At 43.1% G+C, this 23681-nt stretch overlaps 1 protein-coding gene across 2 annotated transcripts in view; it reads left to right on the forward strand.

Annotated features, from left to right (window-relative positions):
• The window catches only part of LOC141010906 (ephrin type-A receptor 7), a 248439-nt gene that overhangs the window by 75702 nt on the left and 149056 nt on the right, over positions 1–23681 (forward strand). Inside the window, exon 1 of one of the 2 annotated variants that reach the window (XM_073484060.1) lies at positions 5815–5919. The exons of the other annotated variant lie outside the window; for it this stretch is intronic. Coding sequence (XP_073340161.1) covers positions 5841–5919 — 79 coding nt within the window. The 5' untranslated portion in view covers positions 5815–5840. Of the gene's footprint in view, positions 1–5814; positions 5920–23681 lie in introns of those variants that run through there. 2 annotated transcript variants of the gene reach the window in all.

Below are 23681 nucleotides of genomic sequence, written 5' to 3' on the forward strand. Positions count from 1 at the left end.
TTACTGCTTCATCGCCCCCTCCCCCTCTCTGTACGCTATCAGGTTGTGATTCACATCTTTTTTTATTTTCCCTAGCGATTGTGCTTCTGATCAATAATACAAACACATGGCTGGTGGGAGGGGGGGGGGCGCAGAAGATTCAGCCTGCTCGTGTTGGCATGTGTTGACAGAGGCCAAAAGGGGAAAAGTGATGTGTGTGCCGAAGCAATCAAGTAAAATGGAGCTGAAGGCTTCTCTCAGACAGGCTGCCTATATTCAGTATTTTTATTACTGTCAACATTATCCTTGAAAAGACTAAATAGCTAGTAGCATACTGTGTGTGTAGCTAAAGCTAATATAGCTTATTCCTCCGAGTCATAGAGCTCAACTGTTGTCCAAACACTAGTAAAAAGTGTAGGTCCTGATGACATGTTCCATCAATGCCACAAATGTGGGCGTTGTAGTTTTTTCAACTGTTATATGTTTGTTGCTGCAAAAATATATGCTGATGTGGTTAAATGCGCGCTGGAAAATGGTCCCTGGCAAATGCACTATTAAGTCCCGTTTGAGTAATGTTTGTTGAAAAACTACAGTGCCCAGCTGTTTCAGAAAATGACCGAGCCATTTTTAAAAATAAAACTTTATATCTGAGACCAGTTGTTAAAGTTTCCAGTGGGAACGAATGAGCTTGGTGCTGAGTGCTACAGTCAGAGTAAGGAAGTCGGAAAGAATTAAGATAAGCACTAATATATTATTGGTTTTGTTCTTTTCATGGGTTTGGTTGTGAATAATAAAATAAAGAAAAAAAAACATTATCTTTATCCTTTAAATGCACACTGTAATTTGTATAAGTTGGTTTTACTTAAAAAAGTGAGGAAAGTAAAGTAGACCATTAAATTTAGGTTGTACAAGCTAAAAAGATTTTACCGTGTAAGAATTCAAACAACAATTTGCCAGGGGCGTAACCAAGGGGTGGCCTGGGCCATCCCTAATTTAACTGGCCACCCTGTAATAATCCTAAACTATGACTGGTTATTTGACCGATCAGATGCCGGACTTTCATATTTTGTTCTTGTGTGTATATTTGAAGTTGTGCAAAAAATGTTGTCATTACAATATTTGGTCCAAACAAGCTTATTTATTTTCATTTTGTTGTTACTTTATACTTTGACTATTTTTTTATTGTTTTCTTTCGTATGTGGTTACATTATCTTTTTGTGGACTTAAACAATAATGTATAGAAGCTTCATATTACATTTGTATGGTGCCACTCTGTTGTGTTGTGATTGGTAGGTCTATTTATCTTTGTCAGCTACTATCTGTGGAGCTCCCTCTAGTGGTACAAGGAGGAAATAATGTATATTTATAATGTAAAAACTTACAGTTAAGTAAGATACATTGTTATTAGAATAAGAGTTAAATAGCTCTCTATTCCAACAGTAATCACTGATTAAGAGTGTTTGGTCAGTAACCCTTGTCTCTCCTCTCCCTACACATGCAGTGAAAGAAAAAATCATGTGCGCATAGGTCATGCATGATTAGCTACAAGCTCAAACTCAAACTGCCATATCAAGAAAGTGGGCGGAGGTAAAATGAAAGATTCAAAAACAATACAAACGTGGCTCTGAAACAGTAACCATCAGGAAGAAGAAGTGCAGAGCAGGAGAAAAGTATTTCAAGGAGCACTGTTGAAGCAGAAGTTGACGACAGTGAAACGAACACGAGTGCTAGCGGCTACCAAAGCATCCCCAGCACCTGCTAATTTCAGCAGCAAACAGTGCAAAATTGCAAGCTAAACAGAGTAAGCCACGCTACTGTGTATTATCGTTTGTCATATTGGTTGCTCTGGAGACAGAAATGGTGGATTAATACATACTTCATGCCACCCCTGCATGAACCAGATTTGGGCCGCCCACGTCAAAATTAAAGTCTGGACACACCACTTCAGCGAGCGCTTAACGTTGTGGTAAAAACACACTAAAAATTGACACATGTTAAAATTTTCCGTGGCAGATGTGGTCACGGTGGATGTGAGAGCGAGAGCACAAAAGAGAGTGTGTTGTGTGCACGCAGGTAATGGACTGTGAGGGGAGAGAGACGCACAGTGAGTGAGTGGGGCTGTTGGCCTCTGTCCTTGGTGAGTAATGACCACAGAGGAGGACAGATGATCATGTTCATCAGCTCCCAGAACTGAGGCTACCAGCCCCCCTGCTGGGGAGGATCAGTCAGCCTGATGGCCCATAATCTGTGTGTGAGTATGTGTGTGTGCGTGAGCATGTGGTTGAGTGGAGAGAGCAGGGAGAGGGGGCTGGGTGACAACGGCAATAATGAGTCTTACCGTTGATTATGGAGCATATAGGAGGGAGTGTGGACTGTGTGTATATGTGTGTGTGTGTGTGTGAGTGTGTGCGGTATTAAAAGTACTTATTACATTTATTACGGAGCTGTTTTATGTCCGGCCGTTGCAGGGCTTGCTTAAGGGGAAAATTAGGTGTGCTGACTAGCCTTTTCATTAGCACGTCATTAAAGTTTGAAAAGTAGCTAAATAGCAGCGCCTGGCTGCACATACAGAGGAGCTGCCAAGTGGAGGCTGAATATCATTAAAGTCAGTTTATGTTTTCGAGGAAGTTTCAGCTTTGGCCTTTGAACTTGAGGGTCTGATCATGAGCTTAAAAAAATAAGAGAAACCTAAACTCTGGTTTTTCATTCAGGAAGGTGTACATTTCACTGTTTAGTAAGTAAAGATAGAAGGATCATTACAATAATTAGACTGATGAATGGACAGAATTCCACATTATTAGGTAATTGTAATTTGCAGAGCCACTTCAAGCAGAAGAATAAGAAAACCACTTCGGCTGAATTCAATTACAGGAGCTGAATGTTCGCGATGATCCGTTTGAAATTTTTGAATGAACCATGTGATGATTTTTTTAAATGCATATGGTGGAGAGAGCTCTTTGAATCCTCTCTGCTTTCAGCACTCAGAAAAGACTGAATTGTGGTCACATCACTAGTTTTCTCTTTGCAAAAAAACCAAAAAAACGCTATCTTGCTTGTCAATCAGCGATAAACTGTATTGCTTCCCAAGCTAAACTGTGAGGGCGATCAATTCAGGTTGTGTGTGTGTGACTACGGCGATAAGAGACAGACTGGGGGGACTGTTAAGTGAAGTCTATGTGTTGCAATGATGCAAACTCTTGAAACATCACCTCCGTGTTTCAATACATCACTCTCCTCGTCCGTCTGAAAAACCACACACACACAAACCTGGAAGAGCTCGATAACATTTGCTCGGTGCAGAAAACTATGAACATGTCTGCTCACTTAAGAAGCATCAAATCAATAGTCCCCTGAGAAGGAAGTGATTTCCATTACAGAAATGATCTCGAGTCAATTTGTGGAGAGTGTGTGCAAAGAAAATGTACACAGCTATATCAATTATGCTGATTAAATTCTGTCGCGTTACTGTTGATGTTAAGAGGAATTTTTGAGGTGTTTTTCTTGTGAAGTGGCGGCACTGACACATATTAATAGGGTTTTTCCTTTATGGAATTATCAAAAACATAATAAACATAAAAAAGCAGTCTAAAGTCATCTTAAGGTTGTATGCGAAGGTGCAGTATGTTACTGTAGGGTGAATTCTATGTAGTAGTTCAGTTAGTCGCTTCACTTTTTGCCGTTAACCTAGCGTCGTACATCTTCTGAATAGTGTTTACCGTTAGTTTCTGTACATGGGATCATTTTCATCACCTGAGCGTATTGACCATTTGCAACATTAGCTAGTAAATCAGCCTAGCTAACTTATGGCTCTTATTTACGCTAAATGTTTAGAAAAACTGCCAAAAGTTAAAGTGACTGACCTCAAAGTCCTTTTTAGGCAAGTCTTGCCACTCGGCAGCCATATTGGCAACACCTCTGGGCAGCTATTTCGGGCTAACAAGACCAGGCCTGTATCTAACTTCACTCTTAATGGTCACTTGAACGTAAAAACTGCATGTGCAGAATCACCAGTCAACAAAAAAAAAAAAAAAAAACACAAAAAAATGTGGTGACTTTGCTCCAAAATAAGATTTAAAAAGTTTTTTACCACCATAGGTGATACTTCTATTATGCATGTACATGGTTTCACAACACTGTGAGAGTGATATCCTCCTCTTTCATGCATGTTAGAAGTCCCAGCTGCACAAAAATGTTAGAAACTGTCATGAATCTCAACCTAATCCTAATCCTAATCCTAACTAACAAAGGAAATGAAAATAACTTTGATTCGCCGTATGCATCATCACCCCTTATCTTTTCTGACATTATACAATCTCCTCATTACATTGCCTAAAATCCCATATGTTGAAGACTCTTTAAAAGACTCTTTAAAATTGTTTTTTACTTTTACTTTTCCAACTCAGTGGTGCCCTTGAGGACAGTGCTGGGTTAGACTGGTATATTTGAAAATCTATATGATTTATTGGCCTTTAATTCTGAAACACTTTGCCTTTGAAAAGCCCTTGAATTGTTTCATTGTAAGAGTACCAACCCCTGCATATATTAAAACCTAAACCTTGACATGTTTATTCACCTGCTGTAGGTTGTCAGTGATATTATCTTACCCCTTGTGTTCCTGCCACTTCTCAACACAAAGTGAAGTCCTTGCTTGTAAGTGTTTTCCTATTGAGTTTTGTGCAATTGTATGAAGCTCATTAAACACTGAGAGTTGAAAACAACAGCCTCTGATACATATGCCTGATGTTGGTCCATGCTACAGTATGTGTTGCTTTAAATATGACCATTAAAAAAAAAGATCCCCTAGGGGTCTGCTACTGTTTCTTGTTGATAATACAAGTAAAATATTTTGTAATTCTAAAGTCTGATTGTTCACATTTTTGTCCACATACATATGCTTTAACTATTAAAGGAGCATTATGTAGTTTTTGGGGAAGACATTTTAATCAGAAGGGTAAGATCTTCACTGACTGATTCTTTTTTATGCCTAAACAAGCTAAATAAACAAACTGTCTTTGTTTTCATGACCGAATAAACAAACTGACCTTAAAGGACAACTCATACTGTTTTACTTTGTTTATATTTGGCGGACCCTGCCACCTTTCTAGCTTCAAACAGTGTTCTAGGGACCGTATTTTCCTCTGAGAACAGCTTGTTTATTCAGTTATGGAAAAAAAGAAATATTTCTGAGTTTATATTATTACCTCATTAATATTGTAAATACTAAAATTCTATTAGAGTTTGAATTTCTTCTCCAAAACTACATACTGCCCCTTTAAATGTTCACATATGACTGAAAAGTTTGTCAACAGTTCACTAAGATGTTCTTCTTCTCCGGCTTGTGTTGAGTTTGTTTGTGTTAATTGAAATAATGAAACTAAACCGAATCTCTACAACCAAGACAGAGAGATCATTAAACAAGTGCAGGATTCTGTGCACAGGGGAATGTAATCCTCCCTAAACTCTCCAACAGCCAACTAAATCCACAAAAAAGGTCCTAACTCACCGACACCCCTCGCTGTAAAAAAAAGCCTGTAGTCTGTAGAAAAGGGAGCACTGCGCGTTAGACTCTGTTGACTGTAGTGGAAACACCTGGCGCGGATGTCTCAGGTCGCTGCTCCTTGATAGGACGACCCTCCCGTACCCTCGTCTCCACATCCGACTTCATTGCGCTCGCTCGGTGTCAATCTCGTCCGTTAAACCCTCCCCCGAGATATGAAATAGGCCGTGTGCTCCGTTGCTCCCGCACTATTTGCCCAGACGGCTTCCGCTCCGCTCGAAACACTGAGTGCGTCTCTGCTGCGGTGCGTTGCGCGCAGGCTGGAGAGAGATGACAAGAGCCCCGCGGAACTGGCCAGACAAACATGGATCTCCGTAAAACGCTGATTTCGGTGCTTTGGATATTATTGGTGAACCTGGAAGAAGACTGTCACGCCGAAGAAGGTATGTGGGGACGTGTGTTTGTGTGTGCTTTTTTTTTTTTTTTTTTGGCTCGGTTGTGTCCAAACTGGTCTCCGCAGCGGGCAGCGTTGATCTACAGACAGATGTCCGCGGCGGAGATAGTTTGGCATTTGCGCTCATCCTGTGAGGAGAAGCAGGTGTATTGTTTCCAATGATGAGTGTGGAGATAAACAGTATTTAAAGTATTTTTTTTTTTTTTAAATCCCTTTTTTCCTGATAATGGAGAGAGACGCGTATCAGAAATCTGGCAGATTTACGCATCTGAGCTCAGTGAACTGGCAGCGTTTTGCCCCGAAAATGCGAACAAAAATGATTAAATTAGATCGTCAGCTTCTTTGTCACTAAATCAAAAATAAATAAACATGACACTAAGGTGCGGCAGGTTGTCAAAAAGCCGTGCATTTTTTTATTTCCAGCGTCTCCGTCAGTCTTTGCAGAGATAGTGAACGCAGTGCCTGACGCGGACAAGTTGTTTTAAGGATTTTTTCCCCCCTAAAAACAAACTGAGCACAATTACATTTCTGTTGCCACACAGTAGAGCCACTGTCTGCTTCACCATCCTGTTTGTGATTTATTCTGAAAGGAAAAGTCAGTTCCGTTCAGCAGACCGTTCTCGCTGCGAGAAAGAAATCCCCGGTGTGTTGTCACAAAGATTTGGATCTTGTGCTGGGCTTTTTGTCACGGCATCTCTGTGCAACTGGTTTCTTTGTCTTTTTCATACTCTTAAGCTGTGGCACGGACGACAGGACGCATTAGGCTGATGCCTTATTGCTTTATCCCTCCTCTCCTTTTTTTCCAGCACAGCTCCTCTCCAACAAGTATTCCTTCTGTCAGTTTCAAACAGCTGGGCAGCTGTTTTTCTCAGATACTTCCTCTTGTCTTTCCAACAGCATTTCATACCAAGAGTATCAAAAACAGCAATGCAGGGGGAACAATGCACGACCCGCTGAGTGGTTTATCAAGATTTAATACCGATTAGGGATGGGGATTTGGAATTGTGGGCTTGTTTAATTGCCCCTGTGCATCTGCACTGAAGTGTGTCAGAGAGTGAGGGAGCTGCTGAATTTACCGGCGAGCCTGGCCGACTGCCACAGACAAACACTTTCTGCACGCACAAGTTAAACCTGCGCAACTTATATATCAGCTCAAGCTCCCACACAGAGCTGCTCGAGAGTGTGTGTGTGTGTAGGGAAGTGATCCTATCATCAGTTCTGAGATTGTGAAGTGGAAACCAACATAATGGCTTCAGAACCCCCCCGGGCTCTTTCTTAAAAAAAGGGGTTTTATTGGCCAGGTACAGCTGAGTGGATCTTTGGATACACACTCATGCACGTGCCAAACACATACACACACACAGATATACAGTAACCTACTTCTGCTCTATAGATAAAGTACATTTGGCAAGCTCACACACTTCACAGCCATACATCATTGACACACACATAATGCACTCCCTGGCACACACGCATCTCTGGATCAATGCACACGCTCACTTGACACGTACATGTTGGGCTCGCATGCAAGCTTTCTCATGAAACACACACACACACATACATGCATGGTGCAACATTTTCTGGTACTTGAGGGCCCCATTTATATGAACGCTCGCATGCACGCCTGTCCGTGCGCTCTTTGGATTCATCTCACGCGGACTCGTTGCCAGATTGATTGGGTTCCCTGGAATGCTGGGTAGCCAGATTTGGATGCTAGCTTTTGTTTAATTGATGTTGTGACAGCGATTAATTGCTGTGAAAGCAATGTGCTCCTGAAGGCTGGTATTGGCAGCGATTCTTCCCCGCTGTTCGTAAGGATTTGGGAGATAGGGAAAACCACTCGGGAGACTTCCCTCTCCTTCAAAAATTCTCTGCCATTGCGTCCATGTTAATTGAGGCAATTTACCTACCTGTCGACATGCATTCGGTTCGAGTGCCAAACTGCCATGGGAGATGGTTTTAACAAAGGAAGGGCGCGCATAAGTCTTGCCTGTATTAGGAATTTTTGAGAGTTTTGTTAAAACCTTCAGGATTTATGTGACTCTTTGATCCATATTCATAAAATTCCTCTTTTACAGACTACCCATGTGCCCTTTTTTAATGCTTAAGTAGTTTTTTATCTACAGTTTCACATTCCCCTTTGCCTTGCTCTTATATCAGTTCTCCTCATGCGCCAACATCGTCCTGCAGATATGCAAGACTATCTCGTGCTGTACGTCTTCCTTGCTCCACTCTTCCTTCTTCCCCCCATATTCCTGTTTTCCTTTGTTCGTCTTCCCACTCTCCTCTCATATGTCATCCTCCTCTTCCTACCCTGTACACGCTTCCTGCATCCCGAGCTGACTTAGCAAACACTAATACGCCCGGGTGTCCACTACCCCATACCGGCACCTCACACACACAGTCAATCTAGCCACTCCCCCCCCCTCCCTCCCTTCAGGCCGCTTTTCTCATTCCCCCACGCCTCACAGCTAACACACCTTGGCATCTCATCGGGATCTCATTTACTTCCCCCTCTCCTCCCTCTCCTCCCTCCCTTCCTCTGCATCCATCCATTCTGCAGCAAGCTGAGAGAGGGCAACGCGCTCAGGTACAGAACAATAGAGGCAGAGTGATGGAGAGGAGCGGGAGTGATTGAGAGTCCCGGCGTAACCTGTGGGATCATCCTGTTTTTGCGGGCCGGAGCTTTGTTTGATGCCCTGTCGTGTCAGAACGGCCGGGCAGAACTGACTGCACTATGTTCTTGGCAGGCTTTCAGCCCATTGTTTACCCGCAGCCTTATTACGCCGGTGCGCCTCCGAAACCTCTCGCGACGGGGCGTAATTTCAAATTTACAGCTGACATTTTCCGCCATGATTCTCCGTGATGCTGGGGTAGTTTGGGATGAAGTCACAGTTTTCGTACTATTAAACATGACAGAAATACACAGCGGTTTATCTGAGAAGAGTATCCACCCACTGCTGAAAAATCAACTTAAATGTGACAGGTCCTTGAGTTTTCAAGTCAGCTTTAAAAGGTTGAAAGTGCCGTAAAAGGACTCATAAAGCCTTCGTGAAAGTGTGTCTGTGAAGGCAGTGCCCTTATAAGTGTAATTCTGCTTCCAATGCTCAGTGTCAGCGCAGGATGTCTTTTCAGTAGCAAGGCCAAAAGTAAAAGTTAATAGAAAAGTGGTAGATCGGTTGGTGAAAGGCGATGCAAAGTGTCTCACATTAATGCTGCTTGAATTCAGCCTCAACGTACCCATCGACACTGTCTGTCCGTGTGTGTGAGTGCTGTGTGAGTGTGTTTGTGTGACAGCTCGGCATACGACTCATCTCTCTGAACTTACCGGGAACTCGTGATTCATTTGTTTGTCTGCGGTTCCTCTCCTCTCGTCTCTGTTGCGGAGTCATAAGGTCTTGGCATAAGCGCAATTCTTTTTTTCCGATCAAGCTGAGATGTTTTCAACCCCGCTCGGTCAAATCTTCACCTCAATTTGCACTCCCCAGGAGGATTTTGGCTTCCACTTGCATCTTTTCAGCGAGTTCATGTGCAAGCTTTCACCTCTGAAATCTGCGTTGCGTTCGGTCTGACCCTTCAAAGCTTCAGTAAATGTTGGCTTCTCTCCCTTGATCACAATCTTTCCTTACTAGGAGTTTTGGTTGTCTAGTCCTATATTAGTCACATTTACACTTTTTGAAATGAAAGTCTTTCCATAAGTAGTTTTCGTAAAGCTCACTGTCAGGAAGCCTTTTAAGTAGTGAAGCGAAAAAAGTAAGAAAGTTTTAGAGTCTTAGGTTGGCGAGAGGGGGTGAAAAGTGTCCAACCCTTACGCTTGAGACTGCTGCCTCAATGAACCCATTTGCGGTTTCTCTCCTCTCGTCTCTGCAGAGGAGTCATAAGGTCTTGTCATCAGCGCAATTTTTCTCTGTTCAAGCTGAAACATTTTTAACCCACTTGGTCAAATCTTCACCTCAATTTTCAGTCCCAAGGGGGATTTTGGCTTCCACTTGCGTCTTATCATCGAGTTCATACTCAAGCTTTCACCTTTTAAAATCTACGTTGTGTTTGGTCTGACCCTTCAGAGCTTTTTTTCCCTTGACCACAAGCCCTTTGGTCGTCCAACCTGATCTTGACCGCAGATACACCTTTCGAAATCCCAATCTTTCTGTAAGTAGTCCTAGTCAAGATACCAAAGTCAGACTGAAAAAATCCCCCGCTGATATTCCGTGTTCAAAAATGTCAAGGTTTCGCAGAGTCATCCATTATCAATGTCCTGTCTGGCGAGGGTGTTGCTGCATTTTGAAAAACCCCTTCCTTTTTTCGTTTGTAGGTGAAGGCAACTTGCGAATAAATCTTTAACTTATCAGATCTCACTTACAATGTTATCCAGTACCTTCAGTGATTTATCATTTATTTTTAAAACCTGCTGTGCTGAGATGCAAAGCTTTGGTATCTCTGCTTACTGCTGACTTTAATGCAACATAATCAAAATATCTATTCATTATTAAACTCTTCTCGTATGTCATTTGATTACTGAATCATATAATTAGTACTTAGAAGCTATCTGATTGACTAATATTGGGTTTACCAGCAATTGCCAGACTGGCAGTGGAGAAGCACTCCACCCTCCCAGGCATCAATTGCGACTAATTGTCTGTGATTGATGCAGGCTTATTTCTGCTCTGCTGCCACTGCCGGGCCCAGTGCACCGGTCCATCTTTGGCTGGCAAGGACAGCCTTGGACCTGAGCTCGTTGGATCAGACGACTGTGACCTCTGCGAGTATGAAAGGTCAGAGTGATTTGTGAAGATGGCAGGCATAGCGGCGCGACATTCTCTCGTCGAGGCCTCAGGGACGTTGTCATTTTCAGCCGAGACGAGAGGAGGGGCGAAGACGGGGAGGGAAGGTGGAGGCACAGGTGCCGTGAAATGAAAGGAAAGGGAAGGACGGGGCGAGGGAGAGGGGAGTCTCATCCCAAAAATTTGATGCATTACAAGCAGAGGTGCGTCGGGTCGAGGGGTGACGAATAAGGGAGGCTGGGTCGGAGCGAAAAGCGAGGAACAGTAGATGAGGGAGTGACAGAAAGAAAATTGGAGGCGAGTAAAGGCAGGTGGGAGGGAGCAAGTGATGAGGGAATTGTAAGCTGCCACCACCGCTTTGTTCCACAGCTCTCGCATGTTACATGTAATCAAACAGACCATGGGTTCCTATAACAAGTCAATGCAGCAGCTCCTTATTTACCTCCCACTCTGCTGGAACACATTGACTGAGACTTGATAGATGAATTGTGTGTGTAACAGAGAGTATGCGTGACTATTGGATGCCAATAGGGTCACCTGATTTCTTTTGTTCAGGGTAAGGACACTACAACAGCATCGGGGATATTCTGCTGGGTCGGCAAGAATGAGGAAGGGGGGGAGATGTGTGTGTGTGTATGTGTGTGTGTGTGCGTGCACATGTGGGAGGAAAAATGGGGATTTAGCAGGTGTTTCAGCCATATTGGACAGTGAGGAAGGGGCTCTGTGCAGCTGCATGATAGATGAAGGAACTGCAGACGGACTGCGCATCATTTTATTGATGAATCCATGCCAAAACATCTTCCTCAGCTGCTGTGTGTGTGTGTGTGTGTGTGTGTGTGTGTTTGAATGCGACAGCCTCCACCACTTGTGCACATTTCCTCGCATCTTTGTTTCCGGCAGGCACCTTTTTCGTCCCTTCTGTTTTGTAATTTTTCAGCCGATGTCTTTTGCGAGAAGCATCCTCACAACGTGCAGCATAAACAAACTGCTCTTTGTTTGGGTGATTTAAATACATTTAAGCCAACTTGTTAATTATACTGGAATATAATGATATGTCATTAATTTGTGCGGCTGATAATTAAATCGTCGCATCAGCAAGAGTAATATAGCATTGAAAAGGGAGGCTGAGAATATAGGCTTAAATCAGCAATGGTGCAGGGAGGGCAGGAAATTAAAACACCATTTAAAAAGTACAATTATCATCAGTTAGTTGATTAATTGACACCAATTTCTGTTAAGGATCCGATATGTAATTTATATATTAGAAATGGGATTCTGCAGTTTCCCACATTTAATGAATCAATCTGGAGCACTTTGAGGGCAAAATTAAGAGGCTATATTATGAATAGCATGACATAAATAAGAAATGATAGAAAGTGTGCAGCTGTAGGTATGTTTATCCCTAGAACAGAGGGTGAAAATCATCATCTGACACTGCGGACCACATGTGAAGAGAAGAAGAAAGAAAGTCTTTAAGCCGAGCTGCTTTAGCAAATGCACTTGTGCTTTCATGCCAGAGCCTTATGTAAACATCTCAAGGGCTTGTTCTCTTAAGGTTCTTCAAAGGTTATATGCAGAAAAGTCTAAGAAAAATATTAAGTTAAAAAAGTCCTCCACCACCCACACCGTCAGCACCCTGCTGCAGTTAAGACATATTTCTGCCTGATTTTTTAGATGGATGCCTCAAACTCATTATTCATCTCTGCTGCCTTTGTTGGGATACTAATGGATTAGAGGAGTTTTTTGTTGGCAGGCTTTTCAGTCCTGAGGTGTCTAAAGTTGATAAATGTCACTGGTGTGTGTTTGTGCGGAGCTGGAGCCGCGCTCTTGGCAGAAATTTCAGCTCAGGGTGTTTTGCATCGAGAGTAAACACCAACCGCATTAATGCGAGGCTTGATGTGGGTGGGCATGTTGGGAATTGAACTGACAACTCGGCGGAGCTCGGTCGGTCTCCCACCCTCACACTCCCCATCTTTTCATTTAATTTCCTTGTTTTCTGATGGTGAAAACATCATCAGCCGCATCAGCCAGTTTCATGAGGATAGAGTTATTGAGGCGAGCAGGACTCCAAGCTTTGGTCTTTCCATCTGTGATCGGATAAACAGGAGCTACTAGTGAGACACACCGCCAATCTGACAAACACACCCTGAAGACTTCTTATTTTATTGTTATTGCAAATTTCAAGAACTGAATGACCCCATGTGACTCCTAAGTGGACTTAAGTGTAGTTGTCATCCTGCAGTTTTGACCATGTATGCTCTGACGCATCGATTTCTTTTGAATCAAGAACCGGCTTTTGTGAGGGAAATCCAGAGAAACAAATTATAACCTGTGTGTGTGTGTGTGTGTGTGTGTGTGTGTGTGTGTGTGTGTGTGTGTGTGTGTGGAGGCAGTATTCCTCCAGAGGTTAAATGCGTTGCCCTCCCTTTCAGATGTTGGCTCAGAGACCATCAGCCTCAATTGAGCCTGGTTTAGGCGGTCCCATCACACTGTCATGGAGGTGACAGAGGTCCTGGACTGTGCACCAAGACAAACACACACTCACTCAGTTTGCACACATACAGGTAGCCATGCTTCTGTAGATCCACACGTTGTCTTTTGGCAAAACAAGAAACAAAAACAAAATCAGTGATCACCTGAACTTCGGTGGAAATTCCATGCATTATCACATTTTCGCCATGTAATAGTGGACACATTTTTTTAACTTAAGTTTAGCCAAGTAAATTTAAAAAACGACAATATATAGTTAAACCTTTTGGATTGGCTGCAGCTGAGGCAACGTTGTCCAGCAGTCCATACCCAGTTATGTAACCGTCACGTGAGCAGAACAAGAGTGGGTTCCCATTTTGTTAAAACATGAGGCGCGGCCCTTTTCGTGTGTCCATGTACCAAACCGGCTGCACATGTTTTAAAGCCACACGAGAAACCACATCTACTCACGCTCAAAGTTTCATGCTCCCAACTGTCTTGCCTTCTTTCTAGAAAACACACACTCAAACACACACACGTGTCAGACCCTGCACACCTCAACGGCTGAACTCTGCCATTAGCCTCCACTCTTTATTTTTGCTCCGCTGTGTCAGTGTCCGCGTCACTGGTTTTGGCTGAGGCAGGCTGGCCCGTGAACGCTGCCTCCTAATGTTCTTTTCATGTCCACTGGTTCTCCTCTGACATGTTTGACCTGAGGAAGCGCGTTGGGAGAACTCACTTTGAGTGTGTGTGTTGGTGAGGAGGAGAAAAGACTGCACCTTACATTAAACATGTTTATATATGCACATCTTTCTGCTGTTCCCTTCTTTCTCCTTGCACACGTATCGAGTGCTACATCATGCATGCAGCCACTCTCAGATTTCTTTTCTCCCACATCTTCTAATATAGATACAGTAGGGTAATGAAATTTTAATTATTTTCTATAACGCATTTTTCAAAGCTGTGTTATGTAACATTTGCGCAAGAATGGCTCGATCGCATGTGCTTGCCACTATTCAGAAACACTGCAGCCTTCATGACATTGAGTCCTTCTCTTAATGACAGCTGTATGACTACTTTGGCAAATTACTTATCAGGGACCCCAACTCATTTCTTACACTGTTGCACTAGTGTGCCTAACTTTTTCATTCAGGTGCACCGGCACATAATTCAGGTGCACCCGATAACACATTTAAATTTGAATTTACACATTTAAATTTGAATTTTTAACACATGTAAATGATTGTAAACAGGAATAAAGGCGCAAATACGTGTTTTTCTTCATTTGAATCACATGCAAGAAGAAATTGCAATAATCTCAATTGTTTAAAAAAATGAACTGCTAATTTGGAGGCGCACTGGTGCGACCGATGGAAATGTTTACTCGCACTTGACAGATTTTTGGGCGCCTGTGCGACCAAAATAGTCGCACCCTGGAGTCATGCTTGTATCGCTGAGCTGAATCAAGCTGCAGTACAAAACATACTCAGACACAGAGAGACTGAACACAGGCAGCTCTATTTATGTGCGGTGCATTCAGGTGCTGGCTTGAAACCTGTGGACATCTGAAAGACAATTGTTGGCTGTACGACAGCATTGCATTGTTGGAGTACTCGACCGATTTGGCATAGCATTCAATTGTCAGAGTCTTTTTTTTTATTCCCTGCGGTCTTCTTCCCTCACCAAACCTGCCGCCTTCATTACCCACAATGCAACTCTAACCTCCAACATTTTGGATGGAAATTCCAAATGCCTGCTGCTACCCAGCTGACTGTCGAGTCTTGCCATTTTTAAACTCACAGTACCTGAAAGGACCATAAGGCGTGTCAGCCATGCACAGAGCAGCCTGCAGCAGGCTTTTCAAACCAAATCAGATAAAACTTGTCTTGGTCACAGCAAGGAGGATGGCCACACACTGACCAGAGCTACATGCCAATGTTTTTTTTTTTTTTACCTCTGGTTATATTTATTCTTCCAACAAATGATTTTCTTGTCAGTTTGCATAATGACAGTAAAAACAGAAGATTTGTACTAGTTTAAAAAAAGGTTGTTGATGCTAAAAATCTATTTAGAGCCATAATCTGCCCACTGCAATCAATACAAGAGATAAAATATTCAGTGGAATCTGTTGTCTAAAGAGTGATTCACACATGTACATTAGCTGGACAGACGCACACTGTTCTCTACCCGCTGCCAGCTGCCCAGCAGTTTTGTGTTGTCCTTGTTTTTTGCTCGCGAACCCTCCTTCCGTCTCTGCTCTGAGGTGGTAATGACCGTCATGTTGGAAAAGTGTCCGGCTGGGCCTCGTAAACCATTACCCCCGTGCCTAGGAAACCCCATTAATCTTTCTGAGAGGCGTTTGACCTTTCAAACTCATTAACCACAGCCGGTGTGCAGACAGACGTGAACGCATACACAAACTGCAGAAGCACTCCGCTTTTTCTCTCCTGGACAAACAAACAGCATGCGCACACAAAAAAGGAGCACGCTAAGGCAAATTTGGCTTATACACATACACGCACAGGTGAGGTTTTGAGCGCACCGATGTGTGTCCACCTGCCAATATCGCCTTCACCAGCTTGCCATCGTAGCCACGCTCTCTCTCTCTTGTCTCTCTCCTCCTGTCCTCTTCATCCTCTCGTTTCCTCACCGTGTGGGTTTGGGCAGTGACCTGGAAAATTGCCCGACCTTTTAATACGCAGCTTCCTCGGTGATGAATAAATACATAAATCGCGCAGCTCCGGCTCAGTCACTTTTATGATACCCCTCCCTACCCCCCAGTCTTACCTCCCGCACACCTCATTGCACCCCGTCATCTGCACCCTCTCCACACCGACACGGAAGAGGGAAGCAGGGTGTCTTTGAAGTGATAGCCCCCCGTGGAGAAGACTATCCATAATGAAAGGGTGTTAGTGACTGGGCTGAGGGTGAGAGTGTGCGAGTGTGAGCGTGGCGTAGATGGCAAAGGATGTAATGGGGTTGAGTGGGCGAGGCAGGTTAACATGCCAGCATGGGAGCTGCTCTTCTCAGTTTATCAGAAGGCGAGGGCGGGAGTGAGAGAGCTTTGTAGGTGCCAGAGGATATAATGTGGCGAGTGGCAAGGAAGGTTAACATAGCAGCATGGGACCTGATCTGCTCAGTTTATCAAAAAGTGCAAAGGAAGCGTGGAACGGGCTGTAAAGGGCTAAGTGGTGAGGTGGGAATGGATGGAACTTATATTCTGCTCAGTTGACTGTAGGTCCAAATGAGGATGGGAGGGGAAGAGGAAATGAAGCGGAGAGAGAATATTGGAGGCAGTTGAGAAGAAAAAAGGACATGGTAAGAAAAAGAACAGAGTCTTCAGTCCTAACTCTGGTGATAGCACAAAACATATATTTTATTGTCAGGACAAAGAGAGTGTTTGAAGTCGGGGTGTCACGATTTCGATCCTTAATGGGACAAGTGATTGAAAGAGCTTTTAATTTCAATCAGTGAATTCAAAGGCAGTATTGGCGATAAATGCCCCCTACCACTCGCCCTGTGTGACGACTTTTGCGCGGCCAAAGAAAGGGAAAAAAACAAGAAACGCATCAGAAAATGCTTCAAAGACACAACTTACTGACTGTTAGCCTGCAGCTGCACTTCCAGACACTTAACCTGTGTGAACGAAGACTGTCAACTGGTGGTAAACGTAACTCTGACAGTCTTGGAGATGTTTCAAAGATCCTTTCATGATTTCTTTGAGAAGAGATAAACCAAACTGAACTGAACCGATAACATTGCCAGAGATCCTTAATTGATTTGGGAAGATGGTTCACTCTGGACAGGTTAGAGAAACCGAACTTTGTAACAAATGGAATTTCAGTCTTCTGTTGTTTATTGTCGAATCCCTGAAGGATGGTATCTTTGGTTGAACTCTGGAAACTTTATTTTTGGTGAAGCCTAACTTTAATCTGCAAAAAAGCCCCCAGGATCAAGTCAAACTGTTGTTGCAAAATACCTCATCTTTTTTTAGAAGAATTTGAAAATGTGAATGACAGTTTCAAGGGCATAAAACCAATGATCTGTTGATCTTTGCAAATACAGATGTAATATCATCAACAATGAAAAAAAAAATAGAATCAAATTGAATCATGGATTCGGTGAGTCATGACACCACTAATTGGAAGATATTGGGAATATCTGAATAGTTGAAAAGTGGCTATTTTGAAACACTGAAGGTACCCTATGGTGTTTTCTTTTTAATCAACCAAAGTGATGTTCACATTCAATATTTCTCATTGAAATGTCCACGTGTGTCCACATGATTGTTAGCTACAAAGCACAGATAAAGGTCAACAGCTCCAAAGGGGACCTTACCGATCCATTACTATCAGCCCATTCCAACTGTCACATTGTCACCCTGTTAATTCAAGCTGCATTAAGCAGTGTACAAAACAAACTCAAAACCGGCAATCCCAAGTAAAAGAAACACATTAGCATACTTTTACACTCTCTTCATCAGTGACCTCTTCAGTTTGGCTCTTTTGATTTAATGATGATATTGGATATTTGAACTGTTTTGGTGAATCGGTTCTACTTGTTTTTGTCCTCGCATATATGTGCATGATGAATACACTGTTCCTGTTGGCTTTATGTGTTCGCACTCTTGGCTACTTGCTATGCATGTTATTATACAGACCATAAGTACATGCGTGAAGGTGTATGTGTGTGTATTTGTGTGTGTTCCTTTGTGTTCCTGGTCGTGATTGCAATCAGAGTGTCATCAGTGCAGGATGGGTGGGTGGAGTGTGCTCCTGTTGTTTCCCAGCTCCCTGTCAGCTATAAATGTAAATGAAAAAGTCAATTAGTCTGTAAGCCAATCAGTGCGTCAGCCAGTCAATCAGATAGTCAGTTAACCAGCTGGCTAGACAACCAGTCATTTAGTCAGGTAACCTGGCAACCAAGCTAGCCAGGAAAGACATTTAGTCAGACAGCCAGCGGTCAATCAGAAAGTTATTCAGCTGATAAGTCAGCCAGATGCCCATTGCCATTTTGTCTTCTGGTCTGTCAGCCAGTGTGCCAATCAAAGAGCATGGCATTTGATTAATCATTCATTTCAGAGAGCAGCTAGTGATTGTCTGTCAACAAAACAGCGAGAGCGCCAAAGGCATTTGTTCCTGTGCTGTGTCTACAGAAGTTTAGCACAGTGAGATCTCACTGAACTCGAATCTTGTCACTCTGAACCTACACGAGGCATAATCACGCATAAAGGCATCAATCACTCTTCGCTGGCATGTCAAAGCAGGAAAACATTGCTCCTCAAGCAACATACAGATTCAGCAAAGCAAGTGAATCTCGCTTGTTTGACACCGCAGGTGCCAGGACCAGGAGTACAATAAGACTGCAGAGGCTTTATTTGCTAAGAAAATATGCAAATGGAGCTGTAGCATCGACAGCCATCAAAATAGCACTGCAGAAGCAAAACAAAAATTAAAAGCAAAGAATCGTCACCAACTGTTGCAAGTACAAATTGTGTGCCTCAGCTGGAGGTTTAATCCACATTCTGGCTTCCAGCACCCTAAAGCACCCTTCTGTGATCTGATTTGGGATTCTTTGATGGAAAACTGACATCTAACTAACTGGTCATGATGTCCGTGTCTTACAGAAAACATTGCTGCCTTTCTGGAAAATAGACTAAACAAATTAGACCATGCAAAGTACCTTCCTAAATCATTTATCACAGCGAAAAATCCCCCTGTGGCCCCAAAAAGCATCTCCCTGTGTGACACGACACCTTGAACTGCAAACAAGGTCAATAAAACTCTTTTTTTATTTTGGATTTTTCATCTATGGAGGTTTTATATTTCTAAAACTTTCCTCGAGGCAAGAAAAGCGATTTAAAAATCTGTCACATCATCATAATGTTAAGTCTAGGGGCAGAGCGGGAACATGCAGCATTACTGCACTCATTCAGCGCATAATCAGGAAGTAAACTAAGAAGATAGAAAACTTTTTTGGTGTATATGCACAAGGGGAGCCATTCCGATTTGACTCAACAGCCACCATCTTTGCTTCCACCATCTAGTTGTGTATAAACCTACATCATCAAATTAGAAGCTTGTGATGGCTAATGCGTTGGAGTAACATTATCATCCCATTGAAGGTGTATTTTGGCTAACTGACGACTATAAATCATTACTGATTCATCTGTTTAGTGTTTGTCAACTCCTGGGAAAAGATCAGGGTCTTTAGCTAACTATGCGACAATGTTAGCTCCTCTTTGTCGCATGGTCAGTTCAAATGCTTACAGTTTTTTATATGGTGGTTGATTATAGCCACGAGATTCAAGTATACAGTGTATCTGCTTGCAGGAGAACCGAAACAGTTAGCTGTAAAAGGCTAAAAGCTGTGTAGCACTACATAGTTGGGTGTTGATTCTCAGCAGCAGGTCTGACACTTTACACTTCACACGGAGAGACTGAAAGTGTCATTTAATTCATCGTTGATTTCAAACTGATCTCTTAATGCAGGTTTGCAATTCATTACAGTTGGCTGACTCACTCGCTCTCTTCCTTTCTGTCTCTTTCCGACTAGACGGCGAGGCCTTCACATTAATATAATATGAAAGTCAATAACATGACACCGAATTGCCTTTTCTTCCTCCCCATCTCACCTGTAATTCATGCATGCAGGCTCGCATGTTGTGCTGCACCTCATAAGTATGCACATGTGCGGCGTGTTACACATTATCGCCGTGAGCACATACTCAATTTTCGGCATGTAGCATAAATATGACCCTCAATAATAAGAGAAATGAATGTTTGATATAAAATATTGAAAAGCTTTTCTTTTCCTCTGCAGCTTAAGCTCTGAAATTATTACACGCTTTTTTCAGTTTCTCCCCTTGGTCCAGCCTGTAGCTAAAGGCTAGCCATGGTTATTACAGCTCTGCCGAGGAGGACTGAGTGTATCGTGGCGTGTGTGTGTGTGTTTTAGCAAGAATTGTTTTTTACGTTCTGTAATTGGTTTGCCCTCGCATTTAGTACATTTGCCGTGTGCTGTTGGTGTGTCTTAGCTGTGTTTCTGTGTGAGTGTGTGCGTCGTGGGTACACCTGCCGTGGATGAATTGATTTTAATGGGGTTACCGAGGGTTATTATGAGGGTGATAGTGATGTAGGCAATTCCTCCCCATTTTCTGTTGTGTGGTTGCATGGTGTTCTTGTTTGTGTTCTTGTCGCCTGAAACGTCCAGCTTTTGCACTTGAATTTGCATGTGAGCACATCACAAGACGACCATTTTGTGTTGTTTGCTCTGTGAAGTTATTTACTGTACTTCTGTGCGTGGCTTTTCTTTTTCAGAGGGGATTATGCGTGCGTTAATTACTCTCTGTGCGAAGCGAGTCGTCTCTCTGTGCATACAGTATATCTCTGTGGTGATGCATGCTGGAGCGGTCAGATGGTCCGGCTGGTACGGAGCTGAGGTTGACTGGGAGACTCTCTCCTGGGCAGATGGGTGGGGATGCTTTTGCACAGGAAGTGGCAGAATAAAGTGCCTTCCTGCCTCTCGTCCTTTTTCTCACTCACTGTGTCACTCTCTCTCAATTGCTCTTTCCATCTGTCTCTCCCTCCCTTTCTCTTTCGCATTCTCCATCTAACTCGACGCACAATTGAACTTGGCAGTGTTTCAGGGATTGAGTGGCTCGAGTTAATGGCGAATTACCTGCCTCTCTGAAGTCTTGAGTGTGTGTGTGTGTGTGTGTGTGTGTGCGTGTGTGTGTTTGGAGGGGGCTAAAGTAATGGACTTTGCTGGAAGGTCATTTGAAGGAGCCTGCCATTAAATCACTAAATGCCACTAAAGCATTCAATGAAGTCTATTCATTGGCCAGGATTGTGCGGATTTACATGTGAATGTATATTGGTTACCAGTTTGTGGGAAGTAATTGTCTTCCAGCACACAGGCCGTAACGCCGGCGCTCAGCTTTCAGTGCCGAAGCCAAGAACGACACTGTGCTTTCCAACAACCGTCTGCCTACCATACATTTTGTTGCCGTTGAGGTGTGTGCGCTCGAGTTGATGTGTGTCCTTGTGGGATCATGGGGGATGTTGATAATGACGCAGAGTGGCAGCACCACTCAGACGTCTGACTCAGATCATAACACACATGGCTTGAGTCAATTAACAAACTAACCGCCGTTTATCGAGCCAAGATGACTAAGAGCACTTTCCTTCCAGCACCAGTCTTGGCAGTAGTTGCAGAGAGATAAAAGGTTTCTTTAAGATGCAAATCAGGTCCAGCACCGATTAAAGTTAGAAACTGGCCATTAGTGTTTTCACCTAAGAGTCTGGTGTGATCTTGAGTCCAACCTACCGAGACGTCACCCTTGCGTTTGTGAAATACAATTTGAAGCCTTGATTTCGGCATCACGGCCCTCACCATCTTGTTTTTTGGAACCATAAGTGACCTTCACATATTTGGTGGTACACATCAAATCAGCGACTTAGCGACATCCAAGTGTACCCAGTTGTATTCTTTATTTGACTCTTATTGGGACAATCATTTACAAAATGAACATCACTCTTTATTAAACAATACTTGAAACTGGTGATTGAGACCATAAACTCTTTAGGAAACTGTTTACAGAGGTAAGAAATGAAGTAAGAAGTAGCTTCATTTTCTCATAAGCTTACATTCAATCAGGCTTTCTTTTGAAACCAGTGCCCCCCGAAGGCCATTTGTAATTCCGTATTGGCTTCACTTTTCAGAACCAGAACCTGATGGTCTCCCTGGTCTCCCTGTCTTATTTAAGTTTTTGCTACGGTACCAAAAATGCTAAATCATTTCAAAAACTCTTTTTCTATCGAATGTTTCCTGTTTAGATTCGCATAATGATCTGAAAAATAATCTTACCTCAAAATGACCTCCCCACACATTTCCAGAATCGCATCTTTCTCGTGTTGAATCTCGAGTTTTCATGACTTTTTTTCTTCACTTTGCTCTGTCATTCTCTTCGCGTCTCACCAAGCTTGCTCTGGGACTGAAAAATAGCCAAGAGCTCCGAAAATGCCCAACAGCAGAGAGTCAATGTTAATAGTGAATACATTACCATGTCCTTGTAAACTAAGTGACACAAGTCCCCTGTTTCTTCCTCTCTTTCCCCATATTCAGAAAATCAGTGAAGATGTATGTGAGGACAAGAAAAATTTCCTCATTTACCGAACACATGTGACATGCCTACAGATGCACACTTGCCGCCTCAGCAGTCGTTCTTGCTTCTTTTCTTTTCCCCACTCTTCCTACATACGAGCACACATACACAGCGTGAAGGCGCAGGGAGCGCTTGCTTTTAGCCGGCCACCCCCTGAGAGCGGAGGCTGATGAAAAATTCAGCTCAGTTAGTCAAAGAGCGGCTTAAAGGAGAGGCTGTTTGGGTTAGTTGGTCTCTTTCCATCTTCCCTTGTCATTTTTTGTGTCTGGCTGTCATTCCCTCTGCTCTCATTTCATTTTATTTTATGTATTTCCACTCCTATTTTTTCTCATGTCCACTCCGTCCTCTCCTTGCATAGCTGCAACACTTCACTGTATCTGTGTGGTAAATGGAAATGGCTCGAGAGTCTGCCATGATTCAAACAGGGTAACCATTGGTCACTGGGCAGCACTTTTGTGGTCAACATTTGCCCGTCGCTTGGCTTGAACTCCGAACCTTCTGCTCACTGAGGCCACGTGACCACAGCGGTTGAATGTGTTTCTGACCCGTGACTTGGAAAGGATTGAATTCATATGGTGAAGTGGCTGCTTTGCAGCAATTAACCAGAATCTGTCAACAATAAAACACTGTGTTCTCTTAAAAAGCTGTTTTATGGTGGTTTGTAAAAAGGTAAAGTGGCTCATAATGCCTCTAAATTTCCTCTTTGTGATCGCTTTGTGATGCAAGGTGCAGAAATGAAGTTAAACCTTTGACCCTTGTGGGTGGATGATTCGGTCACAGATTGTAAAATAAAAAACTCTAATCAGTTTTATGCTTTCAATTATTTTTTTTATAATATCCTGTTTTAAAAATGTTCTGCTATTCTTTTGTAATGTTCGTCAGGTCGAAGCCTGTTGAAGGTCTGTTGAAATTGCCGGCGGACAAGGGCAGAAAGACAAGGTGGCGAGGATGACGATTGAAATGCAGCTGGGAGAGGACAATACTGAATCTAATCTGTTTATACAACCTCACCTCCAGTCTCCCTCCTGTCTCCTCTCATTTCAAACTTGACAAACAAACAAATATACACACTTGTGCATAAACACACACGCACCCATGCACACCGCATCCACTTTATGAAAGAAACAGAGGTCCTTCGCTTATCTCGCAGGTGAAATCTGGAAAAATGGAAGTGTTGCATTTGCATTTTAATTTGCCCTCAATCAGGCATTGTGTTTGGTGTTGCGACGAAATTGCCTGGTGTTTGCTCCTCGTCCCTATTTATAGGGGCTCCATGAGAGACGGGCCCTAAATTCAAATCTGCCTGCTATCACAGTGTATGTAGATGAGGCTTCC

Source organism: Pagrus major, chromosome 16 (genome assembly GCF_040436345.1).
Source record: "Pagrus major chromosome 16, Pma_NU_1.0".
Lineage (NCBI taxonomy): Eukaryota > Metazoa > Chordata > Actinopteri > Spariformes > Sparidae > Pagrus > Pagrus major.